Source organism: Talaromyces stipitatus, genomic scaffold, assembly GCF_000003125.1.
Source record: "Talaromyces stipitatus ATCC 10500 scf_1105507295515 genomic scaffold, whole genome shotgun sequence".
Taxonomy (NCBI): domain Eukaryota; kingdom Fungi; phylum Ascomycota; class Eurotiomycetes; order Eurotiales; family Trichocomaceae; genus Talaromyces; species Talaromyces stipitatus.
The window spans coordinates 578,344-590,674 of NW_002990118.1; the positions used below are offsets into that span (position 1 = coordinate 578,344).

The 12,331-nt window shown below is 45.7% G+C and overlaps 5 protein-coding genes across 6 annotated transcripts; 2 read left to right on the forward strand and 3 right to left on the reverse strand.

Annotated features, from left to right (window-relative positions):
• Nucleotides 1-741: 741 nt before the first annotated feature.
• TSTA_042400 (allantoate permease, putative) lies at nucleotides 742-3,467 on the forward strand (the record flags this gene model as incomplete). Its single annotated transcript, XM_002484673.1, has 4 exons — nucleotides 742-2,264; nucleotides 2,850-3,039; nucleotides 3,062-3,183; nucleotides 3,230-3,467. 4 exons carry the CDS (start codon nucleotides 742-744, stop codon nucleotides 3,432-3,434), a joined length of 2,040 nt encoding a protein of 679 aa, XP_002484718.1. The 3' UTR covers nucleotides 3,435-3,467.
• A 478-nt stretch (nucleotides 3,468-3,945) lies between these two features.
• Nucleotides 3,946-5,254, reverse strand: TSTA_042410 (uncharacterized protein; the record flags this gene model as incomplete). The annotated part of the gene is made up of 2 exons (XM_002484674.1): nucleotides 3,946-5,005; nucleotides 5,069-5,254. The coding sequence occupies 2 exons, from the start codon at nucleotides 5,252-5,254 to the stop codon at nucleotides 4,025-4,027; spliced, it is 1,167 nt and encodes a 388-aa protein (XP_002484719.1). The 3' UTR covers nucleotides 3,946-4,024.
• A 1,506-nt stretch (nucleotides 5,255-6,760) lies between these two features.
• On the forward strand, nucleotides 6,761-7,682 carry TSTA_042420 (uncharacterized protein; the record flags this gene model as incomplete). Its single annotated transcript, XM_002484675.1, has 2 exons — nucleotides 6,761-6,850; nucleotides 6,894-7,682. 2 exons carry the CDS (start codon nucleotides 6,761-6,763, stop codon nucleotides 7,680-7,682), a joined length of 879 nt encoding a protein of 292 aa, XP_002484720.1.
• A 265-nt stretch (nucleotides 7,683-7,947) lies between these two features.
• Nucleotides 7,948-9,635, reverse strand: TSTA_042430 (uncharacterized protein; the record flags this gene model as incomplete). Its single annotated transcript, XM_002484676.1, has 3 exons — nucleotides 7,948-8,618; nucleotides 8,681-8,990; nucleotides 9,055-9,635. 3 exons carry the CDS (start codon nucleotides 9,633-9,635, stop codon nucleotides 8,133-8,135), a joined length of 1,377 nt encoding a protein of 458 aa, XP_002484721.1. The 3' UTR covers nucleotides 7,948-8,132.
• Nucleotides 9,636-10,352: 717 nt separating this feature from the next.
• On the reverse strand, nucleotides 10,353-12,211 carry TSTA_042440 (uncharacterized protein). 2 transcript variants are annotated; one of them, XM_002484678.1, is made up of 5 exons: nucleotides 11,573-12,211; nucleotides 11,231-11,517; nucleotides 10,954-11,167; nucleotides 10,642-10,886; nucleotides 10,353-10,577 (listed from the first exon to the last, which is right to left on the reverse strand). In XM_002484678.1, the coding sequence occupies exons 1-5, from the start codon at nucleotides 11,738-11,740 to the stop codon at nucleotides 10,550-10,552; spliced, it is 942 nt and encodes a 313-aa protein (XP_002484723.1). In that variant the 5' UTR covers nucleotides 11,741-12,211; the 3' UTR covers nucleotides 10,353-10,549. The 2 variants fall into 2 exon arrangements, with proteins under 2 accessions (XP_002484723.1, XP_002484722.1); XM_002484677.1 differs by having other exon boundaries at nucleotides 10,353-10,886.
• Nucleotides 12,212-12,331: the final 120 nt, after the last annotated feature.

Consider the following 12,331-nt stretch of genomic DNA (forward strand, 5'->3'; position numbering starts at 1 on the left):
CTCCAACAAGCTTCGAACAATGAATTGAGTTTCTATCACTCTATCAAATTCTGTACCAAGTGCAAAACTGTACAAAAGTATGTAGATATCAAATAAGTTTTAATCGATTCAAGATCCAAGAGCTCCTCCCAACGACTGGATGCTTATGTCAGATCTCCTATCTCTGTTCTACTCTCTTTTACCCCACATTTATAACAAACTCAATTTCTTATGGCTAATCCCCTTGGTAGTCCACTCATTCGTCCAGGCTGGTATCCCGGACCCAGAGAGATAGCTTATCTCAATACCCGATAAGTGATTGGTGGGCATCCCCACATCCGAAGTGATCCTATTCATATGACTAACATACATCCTGGCTGCATACTTGCTGATAGTGACCAGGTTAGGTACACATACTCGGCTGACTTTACTCAAGGAGTAGTACAGTATGCTTTTGCACTGATAACGACTCTTAGACCCGGATGTGAACTTTAGCCTGTCCGGGCTGTATAAATCTGTGAGATTTGGAAGGGAAGAGGGAAGTGATGTCTGGAGAGAATTATTCTGGTCGTATGTTCCCACAGCATCGCTGTCAGCTTTGATCTATATCATGACTCGCTGAGTGACAAGTCTTCCCTTGAGTATCGATCCAGCTTCCTGCTACCCCTGGCCACTTTGGAAGTCCTGCCACAGGCAACATATCATCTGATCATTGACTCGTCTTCCATCTGCGGGAACCGTCTAAAATATATTGCCACCATCATGGAACCAAAGCTGGACAAAGTCTACAGTCCAGGTCAGGAAGATGACAATATCTCCTCCGCCGAAGGCAAACTCGAAGCCCTATCCGACTTGGGAATCCGAAGGCGCCTAATGCCCGAGAGCCTCCAAGATCTTCCTTCAGACGAATTGGAAGCTCTCAACAAAAACCTTGTTCGAAAACTTGACTTTTTCATCCTGCCCGTGATTGGCATCTTGTATATCTTGAACTATATTGATCGTCAAAACCTGTCCGCGGCAAAATTGCAGGGAATCACGGAAGATCTAAACATGACTACTCAACAGTTCGCGACCGCTGTGTCCATCCTGTTTGTCGGCTATCTCCCATTCCAAATTCCGAGTAACCTGATCATAACCAAAATCTCTCGACCGGGACTGTACATCTGTTTCGCAGTCTCCATTTGGGGTGCAATCTCTGCTGCCACCGCAGCAGTCAAGACATATGGACAGCTTCTCGCCGTGCGAGCCATACTCGGCATAGCGGAGGCGGTCTTCTTCCCCGGCGCAATTTATTATTTATCTGCATGGTACACAAAGGGCGAATTGGGTAAACGTATTGCAGGGCTGTACATTGCTCAGCAAGTTGGAAACGCATTTGGCGGCCTGTTCGCTGCTGGCATAATGCAATTGGATGGCACGCATGGGATTCGTGGTTGGCAATGGCTTTTCATCATTGAGGGCAGTGCCACCGTCGGAATTGGAGTCATCTGTGCCTGTATCATGCCCGAATTTCCACACAACAGTCGCATGCTGTCCCCGATACAGCGAGACCTGGCCGTATGGCGCATCGAGTCCGAAGCCGGAACCGCCGAAGCCGGAGAATGGAAAAACACATTCTCGATTGTCTTCCAAGCGTTATCAGACCCAAAACTTTTGCTGATGATATTTTGCAACATGCTTTCCCAAGCCCAGGGCTCAATCGCAAACTATTTTCCGACACTCATCCATTCACTCAATTACTCGAGCACAGTCAGTCTGCTCCTTACTGCTCCACCATACATCCTCGCCGGAATCGTGTATTATGGGATTATGTTTTGGTCTGATCGACGAAATACATGCTATAATCTGATCGTCAGCTGCATCTCAATCGCAATCGCCATGTACATAATTCCCATGGCAACCACGAACGTGGGCGCGCGATATTTCTCCATGATGATCCTCCCCTTTGCTTCTGTCGGTCCCCAATTACTTCTCTACAAAACAATTAACGTCCACTTGGCACGACCCATCTCCAAAAGAGCAGTGGCGTCTGCTCTCGTTAATGCCATTGGCGGAACGTCAAATATATGGGCTTCGTACCTGTATTACCGAGCACCCCATTTCTATGCTGCGTTCGGTACGTTGATGGGTTGTGCGTTCTTGTTTGCGGCTACGATTACGTTTTATAGGTGGTTGGTTTTGAGGGAGAATAGGCGACTTGATTCGGGAGACCAGGATCAGATTGCTAAAGTTATGAAGGGGGGCGTGACGGAGGAGATGGTTCAGCTTAATTGGCGATATGAGATGTATTGATCTCTATCTGTACATCTAGTTATAATGAACATTGAAGTTGTTAGTCGCTGTAGGTAGTCGAGGATGAATGATCATAGTATTCCATATTGCGCCAATGGGTAGAAATAAGAGCTGACAAAAAGTGAAAAAATACAAAGAATGAAATGTAGTAAAAAGAGAAAATAAATACTTTATAAGAATTTGTTTTGAACTCTTGTACTCGTACGCGCCCGCGCTCAACAACCACAACAACAACCAATCAAAACCTTCACAAAAATGGAAGATCTTGCCTGTGCTGCAGAGCTTATGGACCAATATATACCCTCAAGGCCTCGCGAGGGCCAGGATAACCCAATGGCAAGAGGATATATTGAGGACATGAGGAACTTCACGACCTCATAAAAAGCTAGTACGGAGATCCTTGTGGATCTCAAGCGGCTGCTTCAGGATGTTCAAAAGGACACTGCGGTAATCCATACATAATCAGAATAACCATCAAGCGCATCAATTGGGCTATCATCCATGTCCCCATAGAAAACGTGGAACACCTAGAATTGGCAAGCCAGCCTTCAATGCGTAGCTGTACCAACATCTCAAAGCGCCGGCTCCTCTATACTAGGTGTCAGCTATACGGAGTTGAGCATGGACTGCGAAATTACCATGAAAATCCGCGATGAGGCCCTCCGCAAGGAGATACATAAAATGCAGCCTGCGGATATTGTGAAGCGTGCCGAACGAGCTAGGGCCCAAGCAGCGAAGGGCACTCTAAGCCTACCTCTAGCCGGTCATGTCTTTATTGCTACATGCTAAGGAAAATGGGGAAATGGAGACCAGTGGTGAAGGAGTCACTAGGCCCAAGTTGAGCCAGATCGGCCTAAAAATCCTAAGTGGGCGCAGCTGGTCTACGTTATCAACCCTCGACCTCACCACTTAGTTAGAGACATGACATCTTCTAGAGCCTCATCATCTAATTATACAGCACCACAAGCCCAATCCCGGCGTTACGTATTTTTTTCCGGGACCTACGCTACTTGACCGCGGCCCGTGATGTGATGAAGCAGCTGTATGAACCTCCCGGGAATGTCAAAACGACGGTCGATGAGTGTGTAGCCGCTTGTTCAGATCGATCAGCTAATAATGCCCAAGACCGTCAGAAGACTCGCCACGGTCTGTGGGAGCTCTGACGATTCAGTATGCAGTACGGATTGGAGATGACGCCTCACCGCCGTCTAAAACCGCGGGGAAAACAGTCATAGCGGCAAAAGGCAGTCAAGGAATCTCCTCCCCGGACAGTCTGCCTGCATCGTGCGTCTTATGGTCCCATTTTTCATGGCTTGCGCGCCAGGCTGGGATCGATTCGGCTCAGATCTCGGCCCACAAACCTCGACTCGGAGAGTTGCCTAGTCTTCGAATGCCGGCCGTTGGTTGAAGCTGGTGGGTGTAGTGATGGTTGATGGGCATCCTGGAGGGTGGAATCTGCCTGTTGATAATCGTCGCTATCTTGCGGTGAGACCGGCGACGGCAGGACATAAAGAATCTGTGGACGAGTTTTGGTCGGTTATTGGTGATGGTCGATCTACATACGGTCCGTCGGGGTAACTGCAACCTTCAGTATTACTCTTACACCCCAAAATTCTCAAAACTTACAGATAGAACAGCGTCCATGTCATATTAAAGAATAGTGATGGCCTTATTGCGCTGTATATGAAAGATTTTATTGTAATATCGAGATATGGTCTGCACGTAAATTCATGGCCCAGTATGAGGATAATATTTATAGCGGCCTTAACAATGGGCCCTTTTTAAATGGTGGAATAACCCTGAATTCCAGCGTTGACGGAATATGGTCCTGATTCCAATAAGTCGTAGCATGCCGTAACCAATGTGCATATGTGTTAGGGACGTTATCTGAGCCAGGGTTATCCCTCCACAAGGAACCGAGCGTTACTTTGAATACCCTCAATATCAATCCATGTGCTAGCTTGAAACCAAAGCTTCTCCGTAAGCAGCTCACCACGATCTCTCTAGCTTGTCTCTGTTCCGGGCTCTCTAGCTCACCGTGTCTCGGAAGCGGTAGAGACATCAAATCGAATGCCTTTTGACCATCCCACTTTGTAAATTCGTTAATGAGTTGGCATCCCTCCATGAATTCAATGCCGTAAATATGGTCCGCCACGTACTGCGGTCCATTCCATCCATCCTCTTCGTCGACAAGTCCCATGACCATAGTCAGAACTTGTCCTTGAATGATATAATCTGTCAACAAGCGGCTCACATCTTCCTTGCCTAAAACTTTATCGTCTTCTTGAATGGTGAAATCTCCACCCATCAGCGGTACTCCTTTCAACAGAGGACTACAGTGCATTCCATCCGTGCTCGTCTTCCCGCCATCGACGGCCCATAGCTCAAGAAAAAGGCGATGACATCTTGCGAAAAAGGAGTTGTTACAATTAGATGCAAGGAAGTAGTTTGTCAAGCTACGACCGTCTACTCCGCCGGCATTGTAAGAAAGAACCTCGAAACGTGAGTTGGGGTTACCGACTGTTTCGTTCCAAAGACGGTCTAGATCTCCAATCTGCATCAAGCCCACATCTGCATATACGCCGCCATATTTGAGTAACAACGGCCATCGCACTAGATCAGAGGTATGCTGAGGTGCATAATCTCCGCCAATCGTACCGTCCACAAAGGCGCGAGGGAAAGTACCTGGATCAGCGATATCCAGAAAATTAGCAACATTAAGCGGCGAAGAAGGCTGGCGATCTAACACGCGTATTACCCAGCCATGTTTTGTGAGGCGTCTGTGCCAGGCGCGTACATTGCGTTGTGTGTATGGATGCATATTTTTGTAACCAGTGTGCCAGAAGAACCATATATTCTTCACATCTGTGACAGGTTTGGGGTTGAGAAGATCTTGATCAACTTCTTCATCGGGACGCAGGTCAAGCAAATCATCCGGTATTTTGTGTAATCCGCCAGGTATAGGATATGATGGGTGTTCCATGTTGAGTGGGTAATGGCAGTTCGTCGCAGTATTGAGGGGTGGTGCAAGCGGCATTCACGCAATTATTCTTTGAGGATTCGAATGGAGATCAAGTGCAGAGATAGAGCGTACAAATGCAACACGCCAGTGCTTTTAACGAAGCTGTTCAGGGTCGAAGGCCTGCGATGCTTTTATATTCACCCTTTCCAAGATGCCAAGAATGTATGCCTCCTTCCCGATTTGGAAGTGTGTCTGTAATTCCTCATTTGTTAACTCTCATTGGCTGACACTCCGGTGATGAAGTATGAGTCATCATGACAACCGGTGATTCGTTCATAACGCTCTAATCTAGTCCAAATATAGTTAGGGCTTTATTTTTCAGCGAATCAAGTTTGGAGGTAGACAAAGATCGTTGATTGGCTGATCTATGAACCCTAACCCACGAGTAAAATGCACAGTATATAAATGATGACTTCTAGGTGTATGCTCTTTTGATTATTATTACATGGTAGAATAGTCAAAGAAGCATTTGAGAAAGCAACTTATTAGGTGCATTGATATTCCCCCATACCAGATAGCTGTGTTCATCGATTGCACAGTCCGTCGACTCGGACAGAAGTTGAGAATTGATTACAGTGCATAAAGAACAATTCTAAGGAGATATGATGACGATCCAGATGATGGCGAGACTGGTCTATCTCTACCTACTACACATTCAGGTGCCATCTACACATATTCAATCATTGGTGCTCCCTACTCTCAGTGAGTCTGTCGCTCCGAACCATATGCTGCAACTAAAGTAACAACTGCTAGTTTACGAATAATTGTTTTTATAGAAGAAAACGAGTCCTCAGGAGCGGGGAGTGCCTTTCCAATCAACCCATCGAACCCCGCTCTATATTCCCTACCTATAGCCCCATATTTTATCGACAGGGAGGCGATAACATCTCCTGATGTTTGGAATTGGCAATTATGCCCAGCATATTTTCAAAATGACAATGCCTCTATCTAAGATTCAGAGGTTTTTCGAACGATTTGGAATCAACCTACTTTCGTGCATAAGCTAATATTTGCCGTGTCTTACCAAGATTGCATCTGCAGATTGGATAAAGAAAACAAGACGACGTTCGAATGTAACATGATCGAATCGGCCGAATGCTTATCTATGTCGAGTTATTGATTGCTGCCTTTGTTCCTCGAGCCACGCAAATGCCAGCTTACGTCTTCTTTGTTTGGGAAGGTCTAGACGAACGTAGGCATTGCAAATCTGGCCAGCTAGGTAAACCCGAACAAAGAGTAAACTGCGCCCTGCATCGGTATATAGCTACATGTCATATAGGTAGGGCTCAGAGGTTTACTATAGTTTTCTAGCTGCATATTTCGAGGCAACCTCAATCGCTAGCGATTGGAACTAGCAGGCTTGGCTTTTCTCCTCAACTAGAATTCGCACCCAGTCAGCCTTGTAATGGTCCGTGCTGACTGGTGGCCGGCCATGCTTTGGTTCAGTTAAGCTTCCCCAGGTTTCTGATGGCGCTCTCCACCCCAAGATTTTGTTGGTTGTGTCATGGTATCCTAGCTGGCACCGATGCGACGTTGATGGAACGTTTCTACATCAATGTAAGCTTCTCGGACAATTTTAAACAGGACTAAGTTCTTTAAGTATAAGAATAGAGCCGTATCCTTGGAGAACCCAGTTCACCCATTTCGGCTTTGTATGTATATTGTGAAATACCTAGGTATTATCCTCCTCTACGCCAATATGCTCCTCAATCCACTTAGCATTCTATCTATCTATGTTGTTGCTACTGCTGTTGCTGCAGCAAGTAGCACTGCATCTCTACCTTCTTTGATAGTACCAGAATGTCCTCACTACGGCGTTGCTACTATCAATCAATCCGATCCGGAGCGTACGCTATTCCCTCTTACAACGGCGTCACTATGCTACAATGAAACATCCCTTCAAATCAAATTTGAGGCATACGACGAAACAAATTACTACTACAACGCCAGCCAGACAACAAACGACGATATCTGGGAATACGAAGTAATGGAAGCATTCATTTACCACGGCACAAATAATCCAACGACCTACCTCGAGTTCGAAATCAATCCCAACAACGTCACTTATCAAGCTATAGTTTTCAATCCATCTGAAGTCCGCGCCACAGGTGCTCCGTTTGATCATTTCTTTGTCACTGATCCGGCTGGTGATGGATTCTCTGCATCGACTACTTTGGACAGGAAGGCGAGGACTTGGACATCGACGGTGCAGATTCCATTGGCGCTATTTGATGTTGGTGTGCTCAAGGGTTCGTTGTGGCGTATGAATTTTTTTCGTACGATCACGTCGCCGAGTACATATCCTGATCAGACGCTCGGGGCATGGAGTCCAACCAACCAGGCTAGCTTTCATATGACTCCGTTCTTTGGTAATGTGATTTTCGTCTAGGCCATATATCAGATGGTCTGGAGATGTGTATTTGATTGCTATGCCACATAGCAAGGGCATATGAATATGTTGGAGACAAGTCCCTCGTATACGGACTGCTTGTTCAACATTGTATTGATACCATAACACAGACTATGCAGAGCTGCAGCGATGGAAGAACGCTAGCAACAACTAGGGAGCATATGTACATGATGATAATCAGCACACCACATGTAAACCTAAAATATCCATTGCAAATGATGCTGGGTCTAATAGATGTGGATTCAGTAGTACTATCTTTGTCATTCCCGGGGAGAAGATCCCAAGTATGAGACATCTGGCCTCTATCTTGACATCACTTAAGAAAGTCGTAGGGGCCTGAAGTGGCTCGCATGCTTTTCCAAGCCAAAGTGATACTATGGCTCTCCACTCTATTATTGTATGAAATCCTGTGAGAGCCAAGGATACATATCAGGTAGAGCTCAAATTGGAGGGAAACCCTCCAGCCATGCTATCAGCTCTCTTATACTGCCTCTGTAAAATCTCAAACAAATCAACCATTTTTCCAGGATACATCCTTTGCCCTTCAAGAACCTCATCAACAAGCAAATTAATATAACCATGTCCTTCATGTAAATGTCTGAGCTCACGCAACCTTTCCACAGCCCAATCACGATGTATCGGATCTTCGGTCTCAATCATAACCATAAAAATCGACCACGGCATGCGCTGTATGAGCTTGGGATCAACCGAATACTGCTTGTACAGCATTTCGAGGATATTCGCAATTGCCTGGCGATGTATGTCATTCAATGTGCGGCTTGTTGGAAAAAAGATTCGTCGGTGGTAGAGGATTTGGGTTTCGAAAGAGCAGACTGCAAAATAGATGGTATATAAAGCACGACGAGCCGAGAGGGAAGTTGCGTATTTGGCAGTGATGAACATGTCACTGTAAAGCTATAAAGGGTAATAAGGTGTCACTGAGATACTTAGACTAGAAGGAGATGGGCTATACTAACCCCACGAAATTTCATTATCTCGGAATATAGCGTCTCTGGAGTCATCGAAAGATCTCTATTATTTCCTGACGCTAGCTGCCATATTTTATTCCAAATAATAACAGAGTGATGAAGGAGTTCTAGCGCCCTATGGTTTTCCATATCGTCTAGTATTTGAGCGTCTGGGTATTCCTCGGCCCAGAGACATCGGCCCCAAATGCGTGCACACTGGTGTAAATAGTCTGGATGTAACGCCGAATGTTCAGATTCAAGCAATGTGTCATATAGCGACCCCATAAGTCCTCTTGAGTGGCCGGAAATCTCCATATAACTATTTTTCATATCAGTAGTCCACCCATGAAATAGATTGGAGAATAATAGAGTTCAAAACATACAGGATCCAAAGAAGAAGCTGTGAGGGAATAAAAGACAACCCCTTATTCAATTTTATACCACTCGTCAATATCATATCCGTCACATCTCTCGTAATGAAGATTTCCGGATGAGCTTTAAGTAGACATCGGACCCCTTCCAGATGAAGTTGAAAATGCTTTATCGAGTGACCAAAATACCACTCATAGGTAATCATCAGAAACATAATGCATAGTATCGTCTCGGATGTGGACTCCAAAACCCTTTCTACCTTTTGCACTTCATTATTGGTTGCGGTTCCGTGTTCTTCGAGATATTGCCGGAATTCTTTTACTGCTAGTTCGTAATGATACTGACCGCGACGTCTGGCTGCGTCTTTCTCTGCCGAGGTTGAGAAGTATCCCTGGCGGTACATATCATTGGCAGCGATGGCAAGCATCATGCGCATTATAATCTTGTTGGTTGCTGCAGGGCCCTTGTAAAGGAATCCGAGACTACTCCACTCCCACGGCTTCATATAGTAGAAAACGACCGAAGATGAAGGGAAAAATCGAAAATAGTTGAGGTCAGCAGCCGTCATGGTGAGTGCATTTGCGCAGGTCATTTCGGAACTGCTCAATTCCATGAGACCAAGGCCGTGATGATGAGGGGGGAATGAGTCTGTTATAGCGATGGCTGTTGTCTCTTCATTCCATAGCCAGGGGGTAGTAACGGCAGTCGTGGTTGTAGTACTACATGATTCCCCTGCCAGAAACCCCTTCGCCGTCCACAATGATGAGGATGATGTTGATTGTCCTCCATGCTTCCGCCATAGATAAGTCAAATGCAAATGACGACCCTTTGCTGCAGTTTGGGTTTGTCGGATCTGAAGACTTCTGTTTCCTCCGTATTTACCAGAAGATCCCCATTCGCAACTTATATTCAATCGCTTACAACGACTGCATATTGGTCGTGCTTCGTCGCATTTTACTTTGCGCTGGCGACATGTCTGGCAACCTATGCGGAGGCCGATTAACCGTCCGTTTTGTATGCATAAATAGTGACGCGACAATGGAGATACCTACCATTTTTCGATCGCGGCGCGTGTCTTCCGGACATTACATATGGGCCCTTTATTGTGAAGAATTTTATACAAAGCGTTTAATGTTGGACCAGGTGAGTGATCAAGGTGTACTGGAGCCTCGGATGGTTGTGGTGGAGATAAACGATAAGTTACGAGGAAAAGGTCAATTATCAAGCAGACCCCCGCCCCACTGGCTAGATTTACTCTTTCCCCAATGATAAGGGCTAATTATAGTCATGACTACTAAGTATTTCATTTAATTCATTTCATTAATGGGTATATCGACTCATGCCGCCCCCGAGCGCCTATCGCTAAACAGAAATCAACTATATACATGATGCAACATTTGAAAACATCAATTATCATTCACACATCATACCAAGAACGGCTCTCTTTAGTCTTCACCTGCACGGGGACAGGAACTCGCTTCGTCGACTGGGGAGTATTTACGTAGTTCAAATGCGCAAATGACCCTGTTCGTTGCTGTTGAAGGATTTGTTTTTCAGCTGTGTCGACCGAGGTCTTTGAATTGGGCTGAGTTGCGTACTTTGCAGCTGGGTTCATGACCGATAGTCCTAATGTTGCCGTCTCTTCTTCTATATCTCGCAGGGATGATTTTCGGCGACCGTCACGGTAGGATTGCGGGTTCATTGAGGAAAAAGTATACTCATCGGGTCCGATTTCGAGGTTTGGGTCCATGCGCCGAAGCCAGTAGTTATGCATGCGATCGAGAGCGGTTTTGAAGTCGTCGAGAATGACGGTGTCGCAGAGACATTTGAATATGAAGGATAACTAGTCATGTCCAATGCCCGTCAGTCAACATGCCCAAGGTCTATCAGATGCGTATGGTGAAATTTACCTTCCAGAAAGGCTCAACCCCTGTTGGTAAAGCGGATGAAAACACATTGGTCACACTCAAGATGTCGAATACGGTAAAGGCCAGCGATAAACACATGGAGAGGAGCATTACCCCGAATCGTGGACTGACTTTAATCAGCTCGAAGAGGCTGAAATCGTACTGTTTTTTGATCACGTAGAATAGGGAGCAGGTGGTAAATAGCCACCAGGGATCACTATACAACATCAGCATTAACAAACACTCTATTCCGAGCTCTAATGAAAGGAGAGACGCATACCGGAATAAAGGCTCCAGCGGCCGAGTCTTGATAAAAATCTTGTTGATGTTGTTAAAGTAGGTAAAGTTCGCATATATCTCTAAAACCCAGTATGGCTGCACCAGAATGACGGTGGTAATGTAGAACGCTGAAACGCGACAAGACAGAAATGGACGGTTTTTCATCCAAGCAATCACGTTGTGCAGACTCCATGAGACGTTCAAACCAATTGCCGTCACAGATAGATACCATCCATAAGCGGGCTCATGGGTAAAAATCCAAGTTCCGTGGAACATGGCTAGAAAGAGCTGTTTTAATTAGTTCTTCTGCATTCTACCACCAGTCTTTTGTTAATGAGCTTACCTCGGCAAGAATAAGCTTGTGTAAAAGCACCCGCCGTCGCATGTTGGCAATAGTAATGGCAAACATCACCAGCAATGCTCCAACTAGCAGTCCCTGGCCCCATGCCTCGAGAACGAGAGCATCAGGCTCCGTTGGCCGAGTGACCTTTTCCGAGTCCGGTACTCCCATGTTTGGGTATAAAAGCTATTCGCTATGCATAATGGCGGTAGTCGGATGGTCGGACCAGGAAGTGCGATGTTGAGCGTATAACCGAAAGCAAATCCGAACCGACCGACAGCCTCAATGTCTATTTTGTTTCATCTTCTTGGTTGTTGTGGTGGTTTTCTTTGCTGTGAGATTTGGTCGGGGACTTTGTCGGAACGCACAGTCTATGACTCGAGTATGTTTCGAAGTGGGTGAATTGATTGCACAAATGGCTTCAAAAGCGTCTTTCCGTTGGCTATCTTTCAATGAAAACAAACACGGAGGGAAAAAAGGAGGAAAAGGAAAAATGATCTGCATGTAAATATGCAAGCACGTTCTCTCCCCAACCGGCGGACTGGGTCAATTATTATAATCCGGGGAAAAGCTGGAGGGGATTTGTCTCTCCAAGTTAACGTACGTACATCGTGCACGAGATGAATTAATTCAGTTTTGTCTAAATTAGCAGAAACTCTAACCCCAAATTCGCAGTCCCTGGTCAACAGGAAAAAGAATTGCCGATTTTTGCACCCCGGGGAAACGGAGTTTGCTCCATATCCGGCTCTCTAGAGGAATTAT

Excerpts from the sequence above, each read along its gene's own strand:
- TSTA_042440 (XM_002484677.1), bottom strand. The coding sequence starts at position 11,740 with ATGGGAGTACCGGACTCGGAAAAGGTCACTCGGCCAACGGAGCCTGAT. Across the intron at positions 11,518-11,572 it reads ACAAGCTTATTCTTGCCGAG|CTCTTTCTAGCCATGTTCCA; the intron begins GTAAGCTCATTA and ends TAATTAAAACAG. Across the intron at positions 11,168-11,230 it reads CCGCTGGAGCCTTTATTCCG|TGATCCCTGGTGGCTATTTA; the intron begins GTATGCGTCTCT and ends GATGTTGTATAG.